We start from the raw sequence: 26,130 nt of genomic DNA on the forward strand, positions 1-26,130 counted from the left end.
TGATTCATCCATGAGTGTGGCTATCGTTCAGTTATTTTCCATGCTCCATTGTATTTCATGGTGTGACAAGATCACCATGTATGCTGATGGGACATTTGTGATTTTTCTAATTTTCATGTTATTGTAACCAATGCTGTGAACATTCTTCATATCTGCCTGCACACACATGCACATATCTGCCTGTTCCACTCCTGGGGTAGAACTGCAGTGTTGGGATACACACTTTTTCAGTGATACAGGTATTTTCAAATTGTTATCCAAAGTGAACACATCCATTTATACTTCCACCAATAAAGTATGAAAGTTACCAAATCTCCATATTTTGTCAACACTCAGCACTCTCAAAATTAGTCATTCACATAGTAAATGAACCCTGGCTAACTGACCACAGATACTCACTCGAGGATCATTTAACACTTCTTAGAACCAGATCTCCAGTTACAGTTACTTAGAATTAACTTGCTTCATTCAGTGCCTAGAAGAAGACAAGGCTTTTGTCTCTAAGATGGCAAAGATAAGTTTAAACCCTTATTGTGTTGATGCCTCCAAATTATTCCTCCATTTTTCTGGTACAAAAATTCCCTATAATATCATGTCAAAACATTTGTGTCAAATGGCTGTGTTTTGCCAAAGGGATACATTTTACAGTCAAAACAATTAATTAGAAGCTATTAATGATATCTTCCAAGATTTGAGAAGCCACTGAAAGAGAAGAAACAGAAGGAAAAAAATGTATTCTACAAACCAGGATGCAGGAGATAACCTAGTTTGTTGATCTCCATTTGGGAATATTGCGTTGAATTCCTTACCTCTTCTGCAATCATTTCGCCAACTCAAATCCCTCAAGTAACGGGCCACAGGGACGCCCCAGATTTATGAAGGGCTTTTACCTCCAACACCATTCTTGCTTTTTCTCTTAAAATATTGAGTCCTTGTAATTTTTATTCTTATTACAAAAAATAGTTTGGGTGCTGAAAAATACCAGCATACCAACAGTCCTAGTAGATGTATTTCTGGTTTTGTCAGTTACATACCATCTGGTAATCATTAGGTGAGAAAGTTCATTTGTAATATACTTAAATCCCTGAGTCATAAATTATTTTAGAAAAAAAAAAAAGGTTCAGCTTCTTTTAAGCCACACCCCCCTCTCTCTCTCTTTCTCTCTGTTTATCTTTCTACAAGGTGGCATCCAGATGTCAGCATGGGACTTATGATTTGAATAGATTAGGGCTAATGAAACTCAGGCCAGACAAGCCAATATCTGCATAGAACAGTCAGCATTCCATGGTTACATGACCACAAACGACATCACAAATCCACAGCAGCTGCTCAGCAAATGAATGCTGATCATGGAAAGATCAGGAGAAACAAGATCACAGTGTTACAGAGTATATCCCTCATCATGTCCAGAAAAAAATTAAAAGCCATATTCTACTGGTGGTTGCTCCATGATGTCAACCTCCACGTCATGAAGAGTAGTAAATTCGATTTTGATCTACAAAGACCTCATACTGAGATAGTCAGGGAATGGTAAAAGGGAGGTGCCATCTAGGGGCAGTTGTTAATGCCATCTTCTGAGAACTCAGAGAGAATCAGCAGCAGTCTCCCCTGATACTTTTTAGATACTTTGCTAGAAAATATTCTCTTATTGCACCAGAACGTCCCCAGGCCAAAATATGTGTATCTAAACGTTACTCACACTCAGACAGAATCAAAGTAAAGAGTCCAGAATGTTGCACAGATCAATCCACGCTTTGAATTTCTTATCTTGTGTTTCTTAAAAGCCGGCTGTGTGTTTCATTCTCCAGCAAAAGCAAAGACTTCAATTTGAAGTCTCTGTGACTAAAGTTATCTTTTTTTAAAAAAAAACAAACTTTCTGCTTAAGAATATATGGGATACATATTTAGTTTTTGTACTTCTATATATTTTACAGACTTTCTCGGGTGATCATATTTCCTTTTGCTATTCCACCTGGCTAGTTCCTTATCGACCCACTTTTGGGGCTCTAGTTCCTTTGGTATCCAGAATATTGCTGATTTTCAATTTAAAAAAAAAACATCATTTTTAACATCAGAGTTATATGGCCTTTATATTATTAAGCCTCATGTGATTATCCTTTTTAGAGGCCTCTTGAAAATACTCTTTCCATATGCTCAAATAAACTCAGTAGGAATAGGTAATTTAAAAATGGATGGCTATGAAATTTATAAATAGTGTCACAGAGACACATTTTTTAAGGGTATACACAGTCTTTATACCAAGATGTAAATATTGAGGATATGAAGGTGGAGAAAAGAGAAACATGGAAGGTTAGCACCAATAGTTATGAGAAATATGTGGGTCTTTGCCACAGCCCTGCAATAAGAAAGTAGTGTTTGGCATTAATCTTTGTACAAATATGACCTTTTTGGGTGACATAATACCAGATTCCTGTTATGTGCTGTTTTTACTTTATGTCTTAGAGTAATCATCTTTCAGTTTATTTGTTGGAGTGACGTCATAAATGGGCAAGCCCATCTCCTAAGAACAGTTGAATGCCAAGGAAGAATTTAAACAAAGGCAAACATCCTACACACAGGAAACAGTCAATGTTTAAAGAAAGCAGTGGAGAAAGACCCCTTGCATTAAAGGTTTAGAGACATCCTCAAGGAAAGGCGAGATGTGTATTAGTGATTTATCTTGCTCATAAGCCGGATGCAATACAAGGCGTTGAATTTCAAAGCTAATGGATAACAAAAGGAATTCCCTGCCAGAATCTATACTTTGTATTCATTATTCCTCCCTAATCCAGTTCTACAGGTGTTAGCAAAGGGTTCTTTCTCCACTACTGAGGAATTTGGCCACTTTTGCAAGTGATAAAGAAGAAGAAATGCCAGAAGCTGGTGTGTGAACAGCAACTTGTCTCTACTTGAAAACCTCACGAAGACTATCACCTTGTGACTTCCTAGAGGATTATAACCTCCGGATGGACTGTTTCATGATTATTTATCATTCTTAAAACTCTGTTCAGAAGTGCCAAGTGGTCATAGTTACAAGACGCCTGTTTCTGCACCAGTCATGCTATATCGCTGATAAATATTGACACTATGTTCCAAACATGGAATGGATTGAAATCTTATCTTCTCTCATACAAAGCAAGAAAAAAAAGTAAAACAGAATTAAACCTTGATGTTTATCCGATTACTCTAAGAGCAAGGACCACTGTAACAGAGAAACTTCACCTTGAATTTTTGTTGTTGTTTAAACAGTTGTTTTAAAAACAGCAGAAGAGAAAGACCAATTAGAAAGCAGATTTTCAATTACCTTGGAAACTCGGTTTGCCACTTCTCTGCCCACAGTTAGCCCCTGGACAAACGTCCGGGCAGCAATGAAGGCGCGGGTGACCTGAATTTTCAATTTCCGGGGTACATCTCCAAAAGGCTTCAGCTGGTCTGTGTATTTGCTCACACATTCCAGGTAGTCCTCGCTGAAGTGATACTGTGGGTTTATCAGCTGAAACATCCGTTCCAGGAGCCGAGCCCAGAAGTCATTGAGCATCTCCTCCAGATTTACATTGCCCCCGGTGTAGTATCTTTTCAGCTCTGTGAAAAGGTCCTGGAACACTTCCGAATTCTGCATGTACAGCATTCCGTAGGTCCGTACAAACATATCATTTAGTGACTTTTCTGCATTTTCCAGGAGCTCTCGGAAAAATTCTGCAAATAAACCAAGAAAACACTCATAATTAGTAAGACCTTGAATGCCCACAGCATCTACCTAACTTAGACACAACTTTCATACAAAACGTAACCTGTGATTAAGGCATCAATGAATTGATGATAATCCTTTAAATAAGATTTGCCCTGCATCTACGATCTACGAGTCAAAGAAAACAGAAGACCACATGATTTCTATTTGAAAGAACATCCGTTAACATTAGGAGTGTATCATTTATTACTCCTCCAAAGTAGCTAGATTCTTTTTTCATGTATTATTAAATTTTAGAAAATCCTAATTTGATTTAAACTCAAATCAAAGTACGTTGCAAAGTATTGTCGTTAACATAATAACAAATGCATACGGCTAAAAACTTTTGTGCCAGTCTATATACAAATCTGTTCTAACACTAAATTCAATTAAATTGCTGCTATTTGGAATAGTTCATAAATGGGATATTTACGTTAATGTAATATTTTGGACTCTTTGTAGTTGCTATATATAGCAATCAATTATCAGTGTTCAGAGATTCATAATGCAAATAAATTCACTTAATACCAAAGCTATAATGAACATAATTTAGTTTGCCATAATGAATCAGAAAGTTATGAAGTACTTTGCAATGGTAATATAAACTATCATTTTATAGAACTTGAATAAAATATGGGCTGTTGGGATTTCTGCCTAAAAAGTTCTCAATGAAAGAGTACACCAAGAGATGAACTCTGCTACCCTGCAGTACACTCAGTTATAGGATGCAAGAAATAAGAAATTAACGTCACTGGGTGCTGTTAGCCTCTTCAGGCCTCACGTTAGGCTCCCTCAAGACACGCTTCAGGCATGCGGGGCACCTATCCATTTGCACCAAGTGAGCCTGGGTAGAGTCAACTCAAGCGTTATCCCATTTGCAGAATGTGATTTGGGGTGGCAAAAAAGACGATGAAGAGATAATGCCTCTGAGTTTATAAATCCAAGTGCCCAACATCAGAGGGATTCTGTTTTACCTCTCATAGTTCTCTTTATTCTCTGATACTATGCACCCTTCTCAGGTAATAGAAGGGCAAATCAAGTCCAGGATGCCTCAAGGAATCAAAGTAGGAATGCAAACAAAAACAAATAACTTCTTTTTTTCTGGAACCCTGGGGGATTTTCTCCTGAGACACTGAAGGAAAAAAGCCACGAATCTCTCCACAGTTTCCTTGGAAGCTGTACCTTATTTCTGCTTTATCAGAAGACCTTGATTTACTTCAATTCTGAATAATGTTAACATTGAACTACTGCTGTGATCTTTAAATAGTGTCTGCAATAATGATATTTTATATTTGATTTCAAATGAAACCAAAGCATCAAACCTTAAAGAGGACTCTGGTCACATGTTTACCTTCTTACTATGAAAGAATATACTTTCTTAAATATAGAAATTCTCTGGCTACAGGGGCAGCAATAATTGATGGATTTCCTAAGTCATGGTTTATAAATCCTGTGTGATCTTATACAATCCACCAAATATTTCTTATCTTAATCAAAATATTTATGCATGCTACATCTATGTTATTTAGGATTTTATGAAATCAAGAACAGTTCAGAAGTTTTCAGAAATACTAGTTACCTAGCTTGTCCTAAAATGGAAACTGTATTAATTTATCAATATTAATACTAAATTATAAAAATATCATATTAAAATCTTTCATTCTCAAAACCAAGAATGGAAAGAGGTTGGCCTTGGTGATACAGCAGCAGGGAGGAAGGTGTTAGAGATTGTGAACAAAACTAAGAAAGAATGGAAAAATCACTGAATTGAAAAATACGAATATAATGAGACTAGAAAGTGGATTCTAATCATGAGCTCAGGACAGCCTATTCATTTATCTTCTTTTTGAGGTCAATTATTTTGTGGGACTCAGGAATTAAAGCTTAATTTATTGAATACAGAGTACTGCCTTCAGCAATGAATAGTTAGTAATCAATAGTGTGGTCTGGATTTTCAAAGAGGTTTAAAAAAAAGGAAAAAAAAATCTTCTGATTCTCATCGCTCTGCAAAGACTTGAGGTGTAAATGCTTCTCTATGAAGATGAAATTTTTATTGTTTGCTTTTACTGAAAATGACATTACTTAGGCTCTTCCCCTCCTGATACGGGGAATAGAAAGATGCTGGATTTCTGCCTGCTTTGAGGCTAAATAGTTAAAAACAGACTGCTCCCATTCTGTGTCATGTGGTTTGCTCCCATATGCCTAAACTAGTATTTATAATTGAATAATGAAACCGAGTCCTCATATTTCAATAAATAGGGCTCAACAAACATTTCATTAGGTTCCAAGCTTAAATTCTGTATAAGAGTATGTCATTGTCTCAAAAGTTTGCTGTTAGCTTCACTGGTCCTCAAAAGTCAAGCTATTATTCCTTGTTCAAAATCATTACATGGTTTAGTGATCTCATAGTCAAAGTTAATATTTGGTATTGAAAGATGCTAATGTATCAGGCAATTATGACAAATGTTGCTACCTTAAGGTACATTGATCTTAGATCTTATGAAAGATGGGCATCTGAGGTACTGAGGCAAAACTAATGTCCTCCCAAAATAAGTACACTCATTTCATTTTTAGCCTGCCCGTGGACTTAGACTTCCACCTTTTGAAGGTTGACTCTTTGAACAAAGTATTTTATGCTTGGATGAAAACTGTTTCTCAGCAAACCAAACAGGATGGAGTTTTGGAACACAGTTATCAGCCCCACTTTGCTGATGGAGTATTATGCCCAAACAGCGCAGAGAACGGAATTGAAGAACAATGTAAGGCAAAGCAATGTCCATCCAACCTTTGTCTCATCGGCGAGGGCAAACCTCAGGTTGGGTAAGGCCTTCCGTCAACAAAAATTTTCATCTCAAGAAACAGTTAGGCAGAAAAAAAAAATGTTTTTGATTTTTTTCTCTTCCCCATTCACAAAATACACATCAAAAGTTGTTGCTTAGGGCTCAGTTATGCTTCATAGATGCACGAAAGCACTTTTTCCAACCAGCATTAGCCCCTGGAAGGATCTTATTCATCCAGAAGGGAGATCTGGGTACAGACATCTGTTTGCTGCAGGGCAGATTGCTTCAAGGGGGTGGGGGGTGGGGGGAACAATCTTGTAGATAAAAACCACCACTGTTCCAAAGGCAAAAAGAAAGTCTGCACGCTGCCTAATCACTTGGAGAGGCCTCTGAAGGGGCAAAAATCAACTCTGAAGAGCCAAAGTTGCCCTAAGGATATCTGAGAAAGGCTTCAAATGAAGACTCCAAATGAATGGATCAAAACGTAAGGTGCACACAGGGCTGAAGGGAGGGACCACCAAGAGGAAAAGGCAGACAAGAGGCTCTCTAGGAATCTGCAGGCCAATGACACCGCAAAAGCTTTGCCCAATCAAGCTGGAAATATCTCGTTAATGCTTCTATAAGCGAAATGGACATGGGGACTGGATTAGGTACTGTATAGCATTTACCTAGAAATTGCAGCATTTTCCTGCTCTCATGCTTTCCCACATTACTTCTCATTGAAAGCTTGTTTAAAATGAGTGCTTCAAGGGGCGCCTGGGTGGCCCAGTCAGTTAAGCGTCTGACTTTGGCTCAGGTCATGATCTCACGGTCTGTGGGTTCGAGCCCCATATCAGGCTCTGTGCTGACAGCTCAGAGCCTGGAGCCTGCTTCGGATTCTGTCTCTGTCTCTGTCTCTGTCTCTCTCTCTCTCCCTTTCTCTCTCAAAAATAAATAAACGTTAAAAAATTTAAAAGAAATAAAAAATAAAATGAGTGCTTCAAGATGGTGATATAAGTTCCTGTGATCGCATAACCCAGTGAATGTGAAAGGCTTTGGTCCTGGTCAGTGGAGACCATATCTGTACATGGTCACAGATAGCACCTGTCCTGGCAGGGGAAGCAGGTATCCTAAATGTGCTTCTTTAAACCCACATATTCATGTTAAGTGTATTTGTCTCCTAATCTCTTTCTTTGTACCCTTCCCTCCACAAAAGCATGTTAAATGAGTTCAGTCAGCCCAGAGTCCAAGGTCTGGTTAAGGAAAGACCCAGAGGAGCTGTCATGGAGGGTAAAATGGTTTGGAAAGTGGATGTACAGTAAGGGTTATGATTCACAGACACAATAGTGTTACCACCCTGCACCCCATCCCCCATGCTTTTTTCAAGGATAAGTCAATATGGCTGTCCTTCCTCATTCTGCATAATCTGTCAGTGTTCAGGTACAGTTTGTGAGATGATTTCTCCTTTCAGAAGTCTCCTTGCTTACATAATAGCCGGATCTGACCATTAGGAAAACAGTGAGTTAATGAGGAGCATTCTGGAGGAAGAAGCCAGCACCCTTTACGCTCTTCTGTGTTAGACTTTGAGGGCAAGAATACATGATCCCTAAATGGCCTATCTCTTCCCATTCTCCAGGGGGTGAGACTCTGTGAGAAGAGATAAACACTGCTGTTGCTCAGGGAGTGCTTGGCACATGAAGTGTCATCCTTGGCAAGGTGTAGCTTTAAGTGGAAGGGACGGTTAGATGCTAGTCCTCTGTATCAGGGATCTTGGCCTTAGTATCGTTGACACTGTGAGCTGGGCAATCTTCGTTGTTGTGGGTCTGTCCCCTGCACTCGAGGATATCAAGTAGCATCCCTGGTTATCCGAGGATATCAAGTACCCCCGTGTACTAGATGCCAAAAGCACATCCTACCCCCAGTACTGACAACCAAAAGTGTCTCCAGACATAATCAAAAGTCCCTTGGGGAGACAGAACCACTCTTAATCCACCCGCTAAGAGTTAACTTTCTACTGATAAATTTCAGAAGCCTAAAAATAAGATACCAAACATGGAGAAAAAAGATCAGCTCATTGGGGCACCCGGGTGGCTCAGTTGGTTAAGCGACTGACTCTTGATCTCGGCTCAGGTCATGATCTCATGGTTTCGTGAGTTTGAGCCCCACATCAGGCACTGTGCTGACAGAGTGAAGCCTGCCTGGGACTTTCTCTCTCCTCTCTCTCGGCATCCCCCCCCACTCGTTCTCTCTCTCTCTCTCTCTCTCTCAACATAAACATTAAAAAATTTTTAAAAAGGGGCACCTGGGTGGCTCAGTCGGTTGAGCATCTGACTACAGCTCAGGTAATGATCTCACGGTTTGTGAGTTTGAGCCTGCATCGAGCTCTGTGCTGACAGCTCAGAGCCTGGAGCCTGTTCCGGGTTCTGTCTCCCTTTCTCTCTGCCCCTCCCCTGCTCACACTCTGTCTCTGTCTCTCTCAAAAATTAATAAACATTAAAAAAGAAAAAAGAAAAAAAAGAAAAGACTAGCATATTTATAGAAAGAAAACCCCACAAATTACTTTCAAGATAAACTCAAGGAGCCGTACCTTTGGTGAAAGGGCTGAAATACACATTATATTCATGGATAAGATTGTTGGTGGCCAATATTACCACTTCCATGTATGGTGTGGTGCCTGTCATATGTCAGGGCCTTAATAGTTGGTGAATAGTGAGTAAGTAGATAGACAGATGAACATGAACATCCAGTGAAATGCACCTTGACTCTATATGGTCTGGGCTCCTCTTAGTGATAACTTCACGGACCCACCTTAGAGGAAGGAAGATGCTACAGCTCATTGTAGAGCAGGACATGATGAATACAGCCTCCTGACATCCTCCAAACTCTTGTACAGTAACACATACATACACATTCATATTCTCTCATGCTCCAAGTTCCTGTGCATCTATAGACAGAAGGCCTCGTGGCCCCTGTCCAACAAGACTGCCCTACCAGACCCTCACTTCCTCTCTGGACAGCTCTGTTTGTCCAGAGCTATTCTTTGCTTGGCTTCATTACTGCCTCTTCTGCTGCTGGCCCTGCTGGACCCTGACGTCATGGCTGTGATCTCACCAAGCCAACTGCATTCACGTTCACTGGCAATGCCCAGTGAACTTAACTGCAAAGTGAAGTGCTTACCTCATCCAAGCAATGCCCTGAATGTTAGGTTTGAATCAACCCCCAAGCCACTTTTGAATCTGTAACAGATAGCCTATTACATTGCCTTTGCTTTTTTTCATAAACATCAGTTGTGTTTTTCTGTAACAAACAGAAACCCTCAGTATATATTTTTTGAAATTATGAGGTTGAAAAATTATATAAAATTATTTTCAAAATAATAATTTATTCAAAAAGATAGAAATAATCTCCATTATGAGACAATGTTGCTGTAAGCAAAAATTCTTTTATGATTTATGACTTCTTTATCTCTTAATTCATACTTTCTCTTGCTGTGTGTACATATGTATGTTTCTATAGACTAAATTTATTATATTTTAATGAGCATTATGAGTTACTCAGTCCATTCATTTCATGAATTAATAGCCTATATAATTTCAAAGTGATTCTAGTAATAGTAATCTATATCTTTCCTGTTTGAGGGATTATTTAACCGAATTTCTGTCACTTTAGAGCTCCCCACCCCCAACACAAACTGATTTAAAATGCAATCAATACAGTAACACAATATCTTCATTATTCCCATTTGTCTCTGTTACAGTTTTGGAGGAAAGTCAAGATACCAAACTTAAATGAAGAGGACAAATGAATTTGAAACAACGAATGATGGTAATTTCAAGCATAGCTAGAGATAGGACCTAAACTGTTGCCTGATGTATAATGGACATCAAACACAACGTCAAGCATGGTTATGACGGGCTTTACATACTCAATGTTAGTATATCGAGTTTGCAGATGAGAAAGCGGGGGCTCAGAAATAAGCAGAAACCAGTTGCCCTAGACCACTGAACTAGCATGCAACCCAGAGCTCCCAGCCATTAAGAGAAAGGATGAATTCTAAGAGCAGGCCAGTGGGGTGGCTTTGTAGTTTATCCTAAGTCAAATTTTCACACTCTGATTTGAAAATTAATGAGAAGTATCATAAACTCTGAGGACACTGCGTAAAACCATATATAAATGTGCAAAATGCACTCTAAAGTCAAATCTAAATTATTTATTACAAATAATTTTCAGGTGTGCTTACTTTCTCCACTAATACTAATTAGTACTAATGTAGATAACAGACTGGAGGGCATACTTATATCCCTCGATTTGGTGTAGCTTTCTTAAAGGGGTGGCTTCCACTAGAAAAAAATCAGTCACAGATTCTGGGATTATAGCTACAGTACACAGAACAGTGGCACACAAAAGGAGGCTGAAATTATTCGACTACAAATATGCCGCATTTTATGATATTTGCTCACATATATCGTATATAGTGTTTTAAGATATATGTACATTAGCAACAAGTATACATATCTGTGAACACATTCACCTATACATTTAAATGTTTGACTAAAATCAAATAAAATACCAATGTCAACGAAGAGGAATATGCAACAAAGAATTTACGTTGTTCGAAATACCCTAAATATTTAATATCCATGCCTTTACAGAAAAACTTTGCCAATCTGTGGCATAAAGGGTCAAAATCATAAGTGAAATGTTTGAAGATAAATTAACTCAACAAAATGTATTATGCCTTTCATTTCTTGTAGGTAGGAAGACAACTTAATTATTAGTCTGTTATCTCTAAGTAGTAGAATAAAAATTCTTTTTCTCCATTATTTTTATCTTATATGTTAAAGTTTGCTTTGACAACTCTGTAGCCCATTCATCTCTTTATATTCCCTTGCAAGGTAATTTAAATCCAAAAGTAAATTCTTAAATCACTTTAATGATTTAGAGGATTTAGGTGACTTTAGTGATTTTAGAGTGGACACCCCTAAAATTTTCTAACATTGTGGTCTATGAGTCCCTGGAGATTTTTATGAGGAGAAAATCCCACAGTAAACTTGGCATATAAAGTAGACAGTATAAAATGAAAAAGGAAAAGAAAAAATATAATACCAATAAAATTATAAAGAAAATTTCATAAATTTTCATAAAAGAAAATTTTTCATAAAAGAAAATTTCTTTTTTAACTTTCTCTTTATGGTAATTAATAAAAACAGAAATTTAAACTATCTTTTGACATCTTACAAGGCCGTATAACAAAACACAATGCTCACTATAAATCTAAAAAAAATAGTTTCAGAAAATAATGTATCAGTTATCAAAAATATTATAATACATACTACAAAAATTGCTCACTATTTGAATCCAAAGGTTATTTTTATTGTATTCCTCCCACTGTGAGTTGGAAACTCTTATAAATTAGATCATAAATAAGTGGAAACATAAGGGTTCTAGGGAAATACCCCTAACCAATAAATCAAGAAAACCAAGGATATAACAATGTCTTTTAAAATGCATTATTCAGGTCAATTGGACATCACCACTTTATATTTCTCCAATGTATCTAATCTAATCAACTAGGCCATTCCATGAAGACAATTTTAATGAAAAGTCATCAGTTTACAATCATGAGTGTTTGTTAAAAATAATCAATACCTTGCAACAAAGTCCTCCAATTTAATACGATTAAATTAAGTCACCTGAAGAGAATAAATTCCAGGAGACTCTTCCGAATCAGGGGTGTGATTCAGATGCAAAAAGGAAAGTTCCCTGGAAAGCAGCATCTATGTAATTGGTTGATATAGGGAGATTTGAAGCAATAAGGCAGTTTATAGAAGTTGTTGGCTTGAATGCACATTTCCCAAGGTTAAACTTTTTTTTTCTATACTTAGCGATCCTTTACACATTAGATTGATAAATGGTTTATTTCTTGGTAGCTTATTTCTCCAGAAGATATCTTTTAAAGTAAGAAAGACTGATTAGGCCATTTATGTTCACAAGGTGGTATAGATAAACTATTAATTCTGCGAATCATGAATTGAATTTGAAATCTGCTGACGGTTGCTGCCCAAAGCAAACAACTGTTTGGAGCCTGCAGACGGTATTTCCATCTCACCCTAAGCAATGCATATGAAATTAAAAGCTGAGATGTTTTCAGACTTCACTTGAATCACTGCACAGTTCCTTGGTTTTGGCCTACAGAAAATGCCTTTTGTCCTTGCCCATGACCCATTTATCTTTCAGAGATGACATGATCCACAGCATGGTTAGCCAAGGAGGTACCAAAATTACAGATTTTAAAGTTATTGCCAAATTTTTGTTTTCCTTAAGTGAAAAAAAAAAGCAAGATTTTTTTTGGGGGGGGGGTTTGGGTTTTTTTTGGGGGGGGTTTAGGTTTCAAAATTTGGGTTGAATATTTTTCTGTTCCCAAATCCAGTTCTTTGTTCAGCTCCCTTTACTTCTTCACCCAGCTACTTGTTGGCCCAGGGGTGGAAAAAAAGCTGCAATACCAAACCATCACAGGTGAACTCTGGGAAGAGGGGCCAAAGCTAATATGTAGGTGAAAAGTCAACGATAAGGGCCAGGAGTTCTTGGAAGAAGAGATTGCGTAGGTGCTCAAGAAGAATCAGGAAGAACAGCCTAATGAAACTGATTTATCTTTTTTATAGAATTAGGTGGTTCTCACCCTTGGCTGCCATTAAAATCACTTAGAAGAATCCTGGTGGTCAGGTAGCATTACATACTGATTAAACCATAATCTCTGAGAGTGGAATCCAGGTGTCAGTATATCCTCAAGCTCCCCGAGTGATCTCCGTGTACATCTCTTCTCTATTCTCCAATACTTTCATTTTAGTCCATGCACAGTGGTGGATATATGGACAGAGAAGGAAGAATGATGCCGCATGGAGGAGCCATAGTACACATAGCCCAATTCTCTTCTTCCGTTTCTTTATTCCCTTCCTTTCCTTTATTTCTCTTTTCTCAAAGTAGACCATCACCGATGTGCGGGTCTTGGGACGAGAGCACAGCACTGGTCAAAATGTGAGGCTTGCTAGCTGTGGTATTGGGGGATAAGAGTATGTGGGTCTCTTTGCCTTTTCCCTGTACCTTTTTCTTTTCCAGCACCTAACACTACCTCCACAGGCACCTTCTGCCTTCCTTGATGACAGGAAGTGAGCTCATCCCATGACGAGGAAGGAAGGGTAGAGCCTGGGAAGAGAAAGGAATAGGGTCCAATAACACCTGAGCTAATTACAGCTGAAGGGAAAGGAAACGTCTACCGAGTAACCAGGGTGTCATTTAAGAACATAACGCAGACAACAGAAGGAAGAAGCGGAGTGTACTCGAAAACTCTGAGCTGTGACAGCACAGTTAGATATAAAGTTTTTAATGAAAGTATTATAGCATTGGTGGGGAGCCAAGACAGTGGAACAGCATGGAAGTTTTTTGTGTGTCTCGTGTCCATGAAGTACAGCCAGATCAACACTGAACCATCCTACACACCTAGTAAACTGATCAGAGGATTAACACAACAATCTGCACAACCTGAACCACAGAATTCAGCAGGTACGTGGCCTGGAGAGGTGAACCTGGGGAGAGAGAAGCCAGAGGCGGGCAGGGAGCCACTTTTGCAGGAGGAGAAAGGACTAAGACTGGGGGGAGGCGGGCGGAGAATATGGGAAAAGCACCCCTCCCCAAAAGCAGCTGGAGAGAAAGTGGAAAATTGGAAACAGCCACAGGGACTGAACTAAAAAGGGAGAAAGGAGAGGGTTTAAATTCCATTAAGACTGTAAACAAGGGGGGGCGCAAAGTCTGCAACTCCGCAGCTCAATACCTGGTGGTGCTCCGGTGGGAAGGGCGAATCCCCAGGAGCAGAGTGGGGTCCGGGAGGTTCTCGGGCCACACAGGGAAAAGCAGTTCCACTGCTGGAAGGACATTTGGTGGAGACCGTTGAAGCCACCTGGTCTCAGCAGACCCCGGAAGGCGGCCACATTTGCTGGTGCTGGAACAAGGTCCTTAAGGGTAAAGCCTGGTGCCAGATGTGTGTTGTGATCTTCCATAATCTCTGAAACGCTGCTGCTACACTGTCTCGTGGACTTTTTCTGGGATGGGCTGGTGCCTGGCCGCAGTCTCGGGGTTCCAGCAGCAGCAGGGTCCAGCAGGCATTCCTGGGTGCAGCTGACATTCAGCCATTGTTTGGCCATTGCTCAGTGAGACACTCCCTCAGAGAGGTGTAATGGGTCAGAGCCACAGTCCTTCAGAAGTAAGAGGCCAGGGAAAATAGCCGCATCTGAGAGAAAACTCGGGAGAGAGGTACTGCCTGGGGCTTGGTCACGGACAGTGAAGAAGCGGGGAGCGGATGAAGGCTGAAGACAGGACGGGTGCAAGATTGATGATCGGGGAATACAGAGTTCCTTCCAATGCTGGAGACAGGCTGGCTGGGTGACACCATTTTCACCACTCCCGTGCATAAGCACCTATGAGTGCCGCAAGAATCCACCCCAGGGGGCTAGCAGTGTCATCTAGTAGAGAATGGAGCCATTGCCAACTAGGCCAACTAGGCCAACCTCGCTCTTCAAGAACACAAGTCTCACCACCTGCTTGATTTATGGACTATAAAGTGCTGCATGGTCTGACGTCTAGGGGAAAACTAAATGATTTCAGTTCTATTTCAATCTGTTAGTAGGTCCATCTATTCAATTTTCTTTTTTTTTCTCTCTCTTTTACACTACTTTTCTTTTTCTTGAATACAGAAAGAGAAAAAAATTCATTTTTATTTGCAATTTTTATTAAAAATATTTTTCATTATTTTTTTACTATATTTTGTATTTTGTGTAATTTTTTTTCAAATTCTATCTTATTTCCATCATTTTATTTTAGTCTACTTCAGTGTATTCACTTTTTCAAATTTTTAAACAACTTCCTTGTTTTTTCTTTTTCTTTTCTCTCTTTTTCATTTCTTTTCTTTTTTGTGAATGCAGAAAGAGAAAAACTTCATTTTTACTTTCAATTTCTATTAAAAATATTTTTCTTTAATTTTTTAACTATATTTTTTGCTTTTATGTAATTTTTTTCAAATTCTATTTTACTTCCATCATTTTATTTTAGTCTACTACAGTGTATTCACTTTTTCAAATTTTCAAACGATTTCCTTTTTATTCTTTTTTTGCTTTTTTCTTTTACGTTTCTTTTTCTTGAATACAAAAAATAAAAAATTCATTTTTATTTTTAATTTTTATTAAAAATATTTTTCTTTAATTTTTTCTACTGTATTCTTTACTTTTGTGTATATTTTTCAAATTCTATTTTACTCCCATCATCTCATTTTAGTCTACTTCAGTGTATTCATTTTTTCAAATTCTCAATTTCCTTTTTTCTCCCCCTTACCCCCGGCTTTTTTCTCCTCTCATCTGTCAAACCACTTTCAACACCCAGACCAAAACACACCTAGGATCTAGCATCATTTATTCAATTTTTGTGTGTGTGTGTGTTTAATTTTTTAATTTTAATACTTTTTAAATTTTAATTTTATTTTAATTTTTCTACCTCATTAATTCCTTTTCTCCCTTCAAAATGACAAAACAATTAGCGTGATTTATCACATCCATAAAAAAAAGGACAAGAACCATATGACCCTCTCAATAGATGCAGAGAAAGCATTTGACAAAATACAGCATCCTTTCTTGACAGAAACCCTCAGGAAGGTAGGGATAGAAGGAGCATACGTCGAGATCATAAAAGCCATATATGAATAGCCCCACACTAATATCATCCCCAATGGGAAAAACTGACAGCTTTCCCCCTAAGGTCAGGAATAAGACAGGGATGTCCACTCTTGCCACTGTTATTCAGCATAGTATTGGACATCTTAGCCTCTGCAATAAGACAACACAAAGAAAAGGCATCCAATTTGGCCAGGAGGAGGTCACACTTTTACTCTTCACAGATGACATGATACTCTATATGGAAAACCCAAAAGATTTCACCAAAAAACCGCTCGAATTGATTCATGAATTCAGCAAAGTTGCAGGATATAAAATAAACACACAGAAACCAGTTGCATTCCTATACACCAACAATGAAGTGACAGAAAGAGAAATCAAGGAATCGGTCTCATTTACAGTTGCACAAAAAAACCCATAAAATACCTAGGAATAAATCTAACCAAAGAGGTGAAAAATCTATACACTGAAAACTATAGAAAGCCGACGAAAAAAATTGAAGAAGACACAAAAAAGTGGAAAAAGATTACATGCTCCTGGATGGGAAGAACAAATATTGTGAAAATGTCGATACTACCCAAAGCAATCTACTTATTCAATGCAATCCCTAAAAAATAACACCAGCATTCTTCGCAGAGCTAGAACAAATAATCCTAAAATTTGTATGGAACCAGAAAAGACCCCGAATAGCCAAAGCGATCTTGAAAAAGAAAACCAAAACAGGAGGCATCACAATCCTGGACTTCAAGATGTATTACAAAGCTGTAATCATCAAGACAGTATGGTACAGGTATAAAAACAGACACTCAGATCAATGGAACAGAATACAGAACCCAGAAATGGACCCACAAACATATGGCCAACTAATCTTTGACAAAGCAGGAAAGAATATCCAACGGAATAAAGACAGGGTCTTCAGCAAGTGGTGCTGGGAAAACTGGAAAGCGACATACAGAAGAATGAATCTGGACCACTTTCTTACACCATACACAAAAATAAACTTAAAATGGATGAAAGACCTCAATGTAAGATAGGAAGCCATCAAAACCCTAGAGGAGAAAGCAGGCAAAAACCTCTTTGATCTTGGCCACAGCAACTTCTTTTAACTCAACACGTCTCCAGAGGCAAGGGAAACAAAAGTAAAAATGAATTACTGAGACCTCATCAAGATAAAAAGCTTCTGCACAGCAAAGGAAACAATCAGCAAAACTAAAAGGCAACCGACAGAATGGGAGAAGATATTTGCAAACGACATATCAGATAAAGGGTTAGTATCCAAAGTCTATAAAGAACTTATCAAACTCAATACCCAAAAAACAAACCATCCGGTGAAAAAATGGGCAAAAGACATGAAGAGACACTTCTCCAAAGAAGACATCCAGATGGCCAAGTGACACATGAAAAAATTCTCAACATCACTCATCACCAGGGAAATACAAATCAAATCCACACTGAGATACCACCTCACACCTGTCAGAATGGCTAACATTAACAACTCAGGCAACAACAGATGTTGGCGAGGATGCGAAGAAAGAGGAGCTCTTTTGCATTGTTGGTGGGAATGCAAGCTGGTGCAGCCACTCTGGAAAACAGTATGGAGGTTCCCAAAAAACTAAAAATAGAACTACCCTAGGCATTTATCCAAGGGATACAGGTGTGCTGTTTTGAAGGAACACATGCACCCCCATGTTTATAGTGGCACTATCAACAATAGCCCAAGTATGGAAAGAGCCCAATGCCCATCGATGGATGAATGAATAAAGAAGATGTGGTATGTATATATGTGTATATATATCTGGTGGTATGTATATATGTGTGTGTGTGTGTATATATATATACACACACACACACACACACACACACACACACACACAAAATGGGAGTATGACTCAGCAATCAAAAAGAATGATATCTTGCCATTTGCAACTATGTGGATGGAACTGGAGGGTATTATGCTAAGTGAAATTAGTCAGAGAGACAAAAATCATATGACTTCACTCATATGAGGACTTTAAGAGACAAAACAGATGAACATAAGGTAAGGGAAACAAAAATAATATAAAACCAGGGAGGGGGGACAAAACAGAAGAGATTCATAAATATGGAGAACAAACTGAGGGTTATGGGAGGGATTATGGGAGGGGGGATGGGCTAAATGGGTCAAAGGCACTAAGGAATCTACTCCTGAAATCATTGTTGCAATATATGTTAACTAATTTGGATGTAAATTTAAAAAAAATAAAAAAATAAAACAAGTTAAAAAAAAAGTATTATAGCCTAATTTAATGTTAAATTGCTAAGTTATATCCTTTTGCGCCCATCAAAAACCTGCAATGCTGAAAAGATATGAAAAGACCTGGGATAACAAGTTTACTATACTCAAGAGATACCTGCATTAAAACGAAAGCAAAAGTCAGTACCAAGTGTAAGTTGAAAAAAAAATAAACATGATAATAATGTATTAATATATTCAGGTATACACCACCTTTGTTTTTTGAGTTGTCTTTAGCTATCTCTATTTTGTACAAGAAGAATCTTAATTATTTTGTTATCTATTACTGAAGTAATTTATTTTTTTGAAGAAAAAGGGAAATGCGGGATGCTTCAGCTCCAAAGGTAAAGTCAAAGATTTGTGTACAAAAGTATTCCTCTTATTATTTATATTAGCAGAAAGGGAAAAAATTTATAAATTTATAAATCTCTGCCCCAAAGAAGGATATATTTACACTATAAAATATTATGTTATAGGGGTGCCTGGGTGACTCAGTCCAGTTAAACATCTGATTCTTGGTTTCGTTAGATCAGGTCCTGATCTCACAATTTGGGAGTTCAAGTACTACATTAGGCACTGGGCAGACAATGAGGAGCCTGCTTGGGATTCCCTCTTCCCCTCCTCACCTCTCTCTCAAAATAAATAAATATACTTAACAAAATAAAATATTTTGTTAAAATTATTTTTTTATAAAAACATTTAAAAGCTAACACCAAACACTAAGTGTGAGTTAGCTACTATTCCAAGGAATTCCCGTATGTTAGCCAATTTAATCTCATCAACAACCTTACAAGATCGTGATTATTATCATCTGGATTTTGCATTTGGGGAAACATAGGCGCAGAAAAGTTAGGTAGCTTGCAAGGTACCTAGCTAACAGGCAATGGAGCTAAGATTTCAAACCCAAGCCGTCTGGCTTCAGGAACAATACCTATAGATCCTATGAGGAGTGAAGCTTATACATTCTAGAGTAAACTCTTTAACATCTATATTACAAAAGTAGGACTTTGAAAAGGTCTATTAAATGTTTTTTTAATGTTTATTTATTTTTGAGAGACAGAGTGTGAACGGGGGAGGGCCAGAGAGAGAGGGAGACACAGCATCCAAAGCAGGCTCCAGGCTCTGAGCTGTCAGCACAGAGCCCAACGCTGGGCTCGAACTCACAGGCTGTGAGATCATGACCTGAGTAGAAGTCAGATGCTTAACTGACTGAGCCAACCAAGTGCCCCAGAAAAGGTGTATTTAAGTGAAGAGTCTTAAAATGTAAACTTGACCAGATTCCCAGTAAATCTACTTTCAATATAAGACATGATGACAGAAAATGCTAAGTCAGAAAATGATCCAAAAATACATATACAGTACAATACCAATTTTGGAAGAAAAAAAGTATATACACATTGAGAAAAATAAGAACATATATATATATATATATATATATATATATATATATATATAAAATGGTTTATAATGGGTCAAATGTTTTGGTTTACTTGTATTTTATTCTCTGTACACTGCTTACTTTTCTATAGTTTCTATAAATTACTTTCATAATTGTAAAAACAATAGATACTATTTTAACATAAATATATCTTTTTTTTTTTTAATTTTTTTTTTTCAACGTTTATTTATTTTTGGGACAGAGAGAGACAGAGCATGAACGGGCGAGGGGCAGAGAGAGAGGGAGACACAGAATTGGAAACAGGCTCCAGGCTCTGAGCCATCAGCCCAGAGCCCGACGTGGGGCTCGAACTCACGGACCGTGAGATCGTGACCTGGTTGAAGTCGGACGCTTAACCGACTGCGCCACCCAGGCGCCCCTAAATATATCTTAATTAAAAATTTTTTTATAATTTTTTTATGAGAGAGAGAGTGAGAGCACACATGCATTCATGTGACTAGGGCTGGGGCAGAGAGAGAAAGGGTAAATAGTCTCTATGCTCAGCACTGAGTCCCATGTGGGGCTTACTCTCAGGAGTGTGAGATCATGACCTGAGCCAAAATTAAGAGTCAGATGCTTAATTGACTGAGCCACTGAGGCACCCCTAAAAAAAATCTTTTAAAGACAAATATGATGGGGCACCTGGGTGGCTCAGTCAGTTAGGCGTCTGACTTAGGCTCAGGTCATGATCTCACAGTTTGTGAGTTTGAGCCCTGCGTCGGGCTCTCTGCTGACAGCTCAGAGCCTGGAGCTTGCTTAGGATTCTGTGTCTCCTTCTCTCTCTGCCCCTCCCCTACTCACGCTCCGTCTCTCTGTCTCTCAAAAATAAATAAACATAAAAAAAAATTAAGACAAAAATGTTGCTTGCTGATGGGGGAAAATACCTATTTAAAAATAGAGACCAAAAAAATAAAAATAAAAATATAGAATGAAATTAGTTTATCTAATAAACCTACAAAGGGAAGTCTAAGAATTAAGACAAAGAAGAAAAGCATGGAGAGGACAGAAAATAAACAAGAAATTTACTCAAAATCACAAAATTGATCAGCAATGTAGCAGGGATAGAATTTGAGTCTCCTGACTCTACATCTAGTGAATTCATGGTAATCAGTAAGAAGACATTAATTAATTAAGAGAGAGAGAAGTAGTCTCTCAGACACAGCATGCTGGGGGTAAAATAATGGTCCCCATAAAGTTAGGTATTTATTCACTGATAATAACATTTTTGGTATTCACACGAATACTTTTTAAATTATAGATAGTTTCTATTTATTTCTAGACAGTAAAAAGATTTCTTAAATTGATGTAATCAGTAGACAATACATGTCTATTGTTCATTATCACAAATATCAGCCCAAACTCAAAAAAAAAAAAAAAGTGAAAGAAAGGAAGGAAGGAAGGAAGGAAGGAAGGAAGGAAGGAAGGAAGGGCAATTGTAGTTTCCATTGATTATGAATTTTAAGTCACTTTTCTCTACAGTTTTTTGTGGGGTTTGATGAAGCACAGAATGATAAATTTTGTAAATATAAGAATGTTTTTACAAACATTTGACAACAAAAAAAGTAAAGGAAATTATGATACCTTCTAGTCACTTCTGTCACCATCACATGCTTGAGTTTGTTGGATAAGACGTAGTGGTGCATTGCCTCCCCAAATCATGTCTTAGGAATCATTTTATCCCTTAAATTTGTCGAAAGGGGATAAACATCAGCCCCACTTTGCATCACAGATGTTTAATTCAAAGGTAATTAAACACTTTGATGAATAAATAAATAATAGATATCCCAGTATATGTATATAATAAGACATAATATCATTGTGTAAGGTATAAATGTAAATGAATTAATTAACATTGATTTAAATTTGCTTAGCATTGATTAGTTTACTTTGCCTGTCATTTATCCAATTCTTCTTAAAGAAACAATTTTGAATTCATTAATCTCATGCTATATCATGGCCATTTTACTTTTATAACATCAATCAGTTGAAATGCACAAACGAAAACAATCATTATTAAAGATATCATAAAGTATCAATTACTAAGTGCCAATGTCTTTTGTTAAATTGTCCAATGGTGAATATATGCATCTTATTTTTCATAGTGTTCAAATAAAATTAAATCCTAGATAAGGAACATGCTTATTTTGATTCATTTGTGTTTTTTTTAAGTTTACAAGTTACTTTCATATTATTTACATTTCCGCTTCTGATAAATACAGGTCATATGTAAGATATTCAGTTATTCTCAGATTACTCAAGATTAAAGAGTAATCTTTAAAAATTTTTATTCATACCACAAATTTATTATTTTAGACTTTATTGGATGTTTTATAACATGTGTTTGCTGTTTTTAGCCATATGTTACATAGTGGTATGATATCATCCTTATTTTTATTCTCATGTATGTCATAAAATCTTCCCCAAAGTAGTTAGCAGTGGTTTTCAAGAAGGTATCTATCTACATATTAGAAATTGGTAATTTCTATAAAGCATAGTCTTAAAATGGCTATGCTTTTCACAGTCCTTTTTTTTTTTTTTTTTACGTTTATTTATTCTTGAGACAGAGAGAGCTCAAGCAGGGGAGGGGCAGAGAGAGGGAGACACAGAATCCAAAGCAGGCTCCAGGCTCAGAGCTGTCAGTGCAGAGCCGGACATGGGGCTCAAACTCATGAGTTGCAAGATCATGACTTGTGCTGAAGCTGGAAGCTTAACCCACTGAGCCACCCAGGCACCCCTTCTTTTTGCAGTCTTAAAGGGCTCTGCAAAGCTTCTCCAACATAGCAGTCCTTTGTGTTTGGTTTCGTTTGGTTTTAAATATCCTGACCTAGGAATATGTGGCTTATGTTGTAAATGCGACTCCCTCCATGCCATTTCCCCGTTTCATTTTGAACTGCTGATGGTAATGAATCTGTTCCTCCAGTTCCAACTGCTGCATTCAGTTATCACCAAGAGCAGACATCAACCAACACTGTAATCTTGCTCTGATGGATGGAATACTACCCTTTCACAAGATTAGAGACACAAGGTGCTCTAGAGATAATAAAATTCAAATAGGTTTATTTCAAAGGGCAACCCAATCTCGCTTTTGTTCATGGGTCACTTGGCGGATCATTTGCCAATGTAGTTTCTGTGCCTTTCCAAGCTAGGTTCTCGTTCAGTGCGCCAAATATGTCAAATTAAGGGGGCCCCAAAAGTCACTTCTGAAGTAGAAACAGAGAAAGTTGAGAATAACATTATTTTAGCACGTGACGAAAACTGTATTGGCCCATAATTCTAATTTGCTTACATTATACCCAATATACTAAAAAGATAAACTAAGAGTATCCATGTTGACAGTACCAATGACTTAATATAACTGCCAGTATTGCGATCCTCAAGGGTAAATTACTAAAGATTATTCAGATTTCCATTTCAAATAAAAGCCGCACAGAAATCAAAATCAAGAGTTAAACATACAGTGCTTTTTGAATATTATGTAGGTGTCCGTTAAACATTTTCTTAGAAATAAAAGTCAAGGAATATTAATCAAGGAAATAAATCAAGAATAAGAACTCCATACACATGAAGAAAAAGACCAGGACGAAAATCTCTTCCTTGAAAAGCAATGAGCAAACCTTAGAAAAGGCTTCAAGTTTTTCTCCTGTCCACTATTTTCTCATTATTTAAAATTACCTCTGCCATACCTCAGACAAACCCATAGTTATTCCTAACGAGAAAATGAGAAAGGAAACCCAAGAGCAGTTTTATGTTAAGATACTCCTAAAATGTATTACTCACTTGTAAGGATAACATCAGCAAATTATCGTGGCAGCTAAAGTATTTATATTTAAATAACATTGATAATTTTATACCACTGTACATGACTCTGATGATACATATGTGTGTCATCACTTTTATAATTCATTTTGATTCTTAAATAATTACATATTTTTCAATCTAGTATGACAGTTTTGTTCATTTAAAAAAAGTTTTACAGGTAAACTTTTATAAAGTAAGAAAGCTAAATTTTTACATATATATTTAAATTATTAAAAAATTCTTAAAAATCTACATGTTCATTAAACAATAACTCTGTGGTTACTAGTATTTTAAGTATCATACACAACCATTTTCTTTGAGGTATTTTTAAATCAATCATAATTATTCTTGCTGTGACTTACTAATTAAATAAGGCTTTTGAAATGAAACAATTATAATCAATTGTATATTTAAAATAACATTTAGCTAGGCTGTTTTGCTCTTCTATTCCAATAATGCTACTAAAGAACATTTCACACAAATTCTTATTAAAAATAAATCTGGAACTACCTTCTCCACAGAAGCTATGCAAAATTAGAGAATGTTAGATTATTTTAAAGATGTTGTGTACTTGAAAAATTTCTTAAACGATCATTGCATAGTTTTTCATTTATTTAGTAATACAAAATTGATGATGTTACCATTGCTATCTTGTACTGAAACACAGAAACCATTAAGTTAGGCTGGATATACATCATGACATAATTGGAAAGGCACACTGATGACAATTACTGGGAATCAAAGTTCTCTCGGTTTCATCAGAAATTGAGAATGTAGGCATATGCCGGGTACCCTTCATGATTCATCTGGAAAATGGCATAATAATAGTACCTTCCTCATAGGATGTTTTGAAGATCACATGATATATGCAAAGGAATTACTTAGGAGAGTATGCAGCCATAGTAAGCTTTATAACTGTCAGCTATTTTTAGGACTTTCCAAAAATGAAAACACCTTACTAATAATATCCATAATCATTATCATCCATTTAAAATACATCTTGGTATGTAAGAGATGAACATTATTTTTCTCATCACAGCAGCTCAATGAGGTCTTATGAAGTATTTTTATTGAGAATGGCTGAAAAATGTATCTAGTGGCAAAAATGGATGAAATACCTTAGTTGTTGTGTGATATCCTTGATCAAAAATATAATTTAATGGAAATTAAATATATTCCAGAAAAAAATGGCGTATCCCTCATTTTCTCTTGAGTTAACCAACTGCCCTCCTTCTATACTTGGGTCTATGTGCAGCTTTATTGTCATATCTCTCTATTTATGGTCTTTCAGTGACTAAAGCTTAGAAGTAACACCCTTTCACTGAATGTGTAAGAAGACTCTACCTTCTCAGTAATCGAATGACGTTGTTGATTTACGTTGGTGACAAGGTTAGCTCAGATGAGCCCTATATCTTTCCCTTGCAACAGGAAGTATGGTCTGGGACAGAGATACAGCCCAAGAGGCAGAGCAAATAGTTGTAAATAGGTGTAAAAAGCACCTTTATTTTCACATTTTGCATATATGGGATTTAATATTTTTTCTTTCTTGGAGATACATAATAGATATCTATTTCTATCTATATCTATATCTATATCTATATCTATATATCTATCTATCTACATATATAATTTTTTTTAGCACTAATCATTTAGCAATTCCTTCCTAATAATACAGACCACAATTCTAATTTGTTAAAACTCATTTTGGATTCTCCATGTTCTATTCAGGGAGTTTGGCAAAGATGCCCCAACAAAGCTGACTTTGTTTCAAATCTCTGAACATTTTTTTTTTTTTTTTTTTTTTTACATTTTCAGGAAACCATTCATTAAAACAAATAAACAAACAAGAAAATTACAATCACACCTGCGGGAAACTTCTAATTAACCACAAACTTGTTCTTGTACTATTTTATATAAGTGTCACCAATTCTAAGAAGACTTTGCCAATTAATTCAATATCTATCCAATTATTCCAATATCTATCCAATTATGCCATTTTTTGTAAGCTTGTCAATGACCATTCCAGGTGAAATAGTACAGATAACTGTGCAGAGGTCAAACTGGGCTGTGTCTAGTGGGTCTTCCAGTCTATAGGGTCAGTCACTTTGTCAAAGAAGGAAATTAGTTTTGTTTGGCATGATTTGTTTTTGAGCAGTCCATGTTACCTGTCACTTTGTTACACTTTGGATGCTTGCAAATTGATTGCAGAATAAATTGCTCCTGACTCTTACCAAGAATGGACCTTAACCTTACGAGTAATTAATTCCCAGATATTTACTTCATTTTCCTTCCCCACAATCATCTGCTGTAATCGTCCCTTCCCTAGTTCTCTGGATCTGTGCCAGTCGGCCATAAACCTGCAAATTCACTTAAATGAATACAAGGTAATTTGATGTTGCATTTGATTTGGCATTAAATGC

At 37.0% G+C, this 26,130-nt stretch overlaps 1 protein-coding gene across 2 annotated transcripts in view; it reads right to left on the reverse strand.

Annotated features, from left to right (window-relative positions):
• GPC6 (glypican 6) overlaps positions 1–26,130 on the reverse strand; it is a 1,121,471-nt gene that overhangs the window by 549,767 nt on the left and 545,574 nt on the right. For both annotated transcript variants that reach the window (XM_086709530.1, XM_025924536.2), the window contains exon 3: positions 3,305–3,696. In XM_086709530.1, the coding sequence (XP_086565656.1) occupies positions 3,305–3,696 (392 nt within the window). The remainder of the gene's footprint in view (positions 1–3,304; positions 3,697–26,130) is intronic.

Source organism: Puma concolor, chromosome A1 (assembly GCF_028749965.1).
Source record: "Puma concolor isolate L17-30 chromosome A1, mPumCon1.1.hap2, whole genome shotgun sequence".
Classification (NCBI taxonomy): Eukaryota; Metazoa; Chordata; class Mammalia; order Carnivora; family Felidae; genus Puma; species Puma concolor.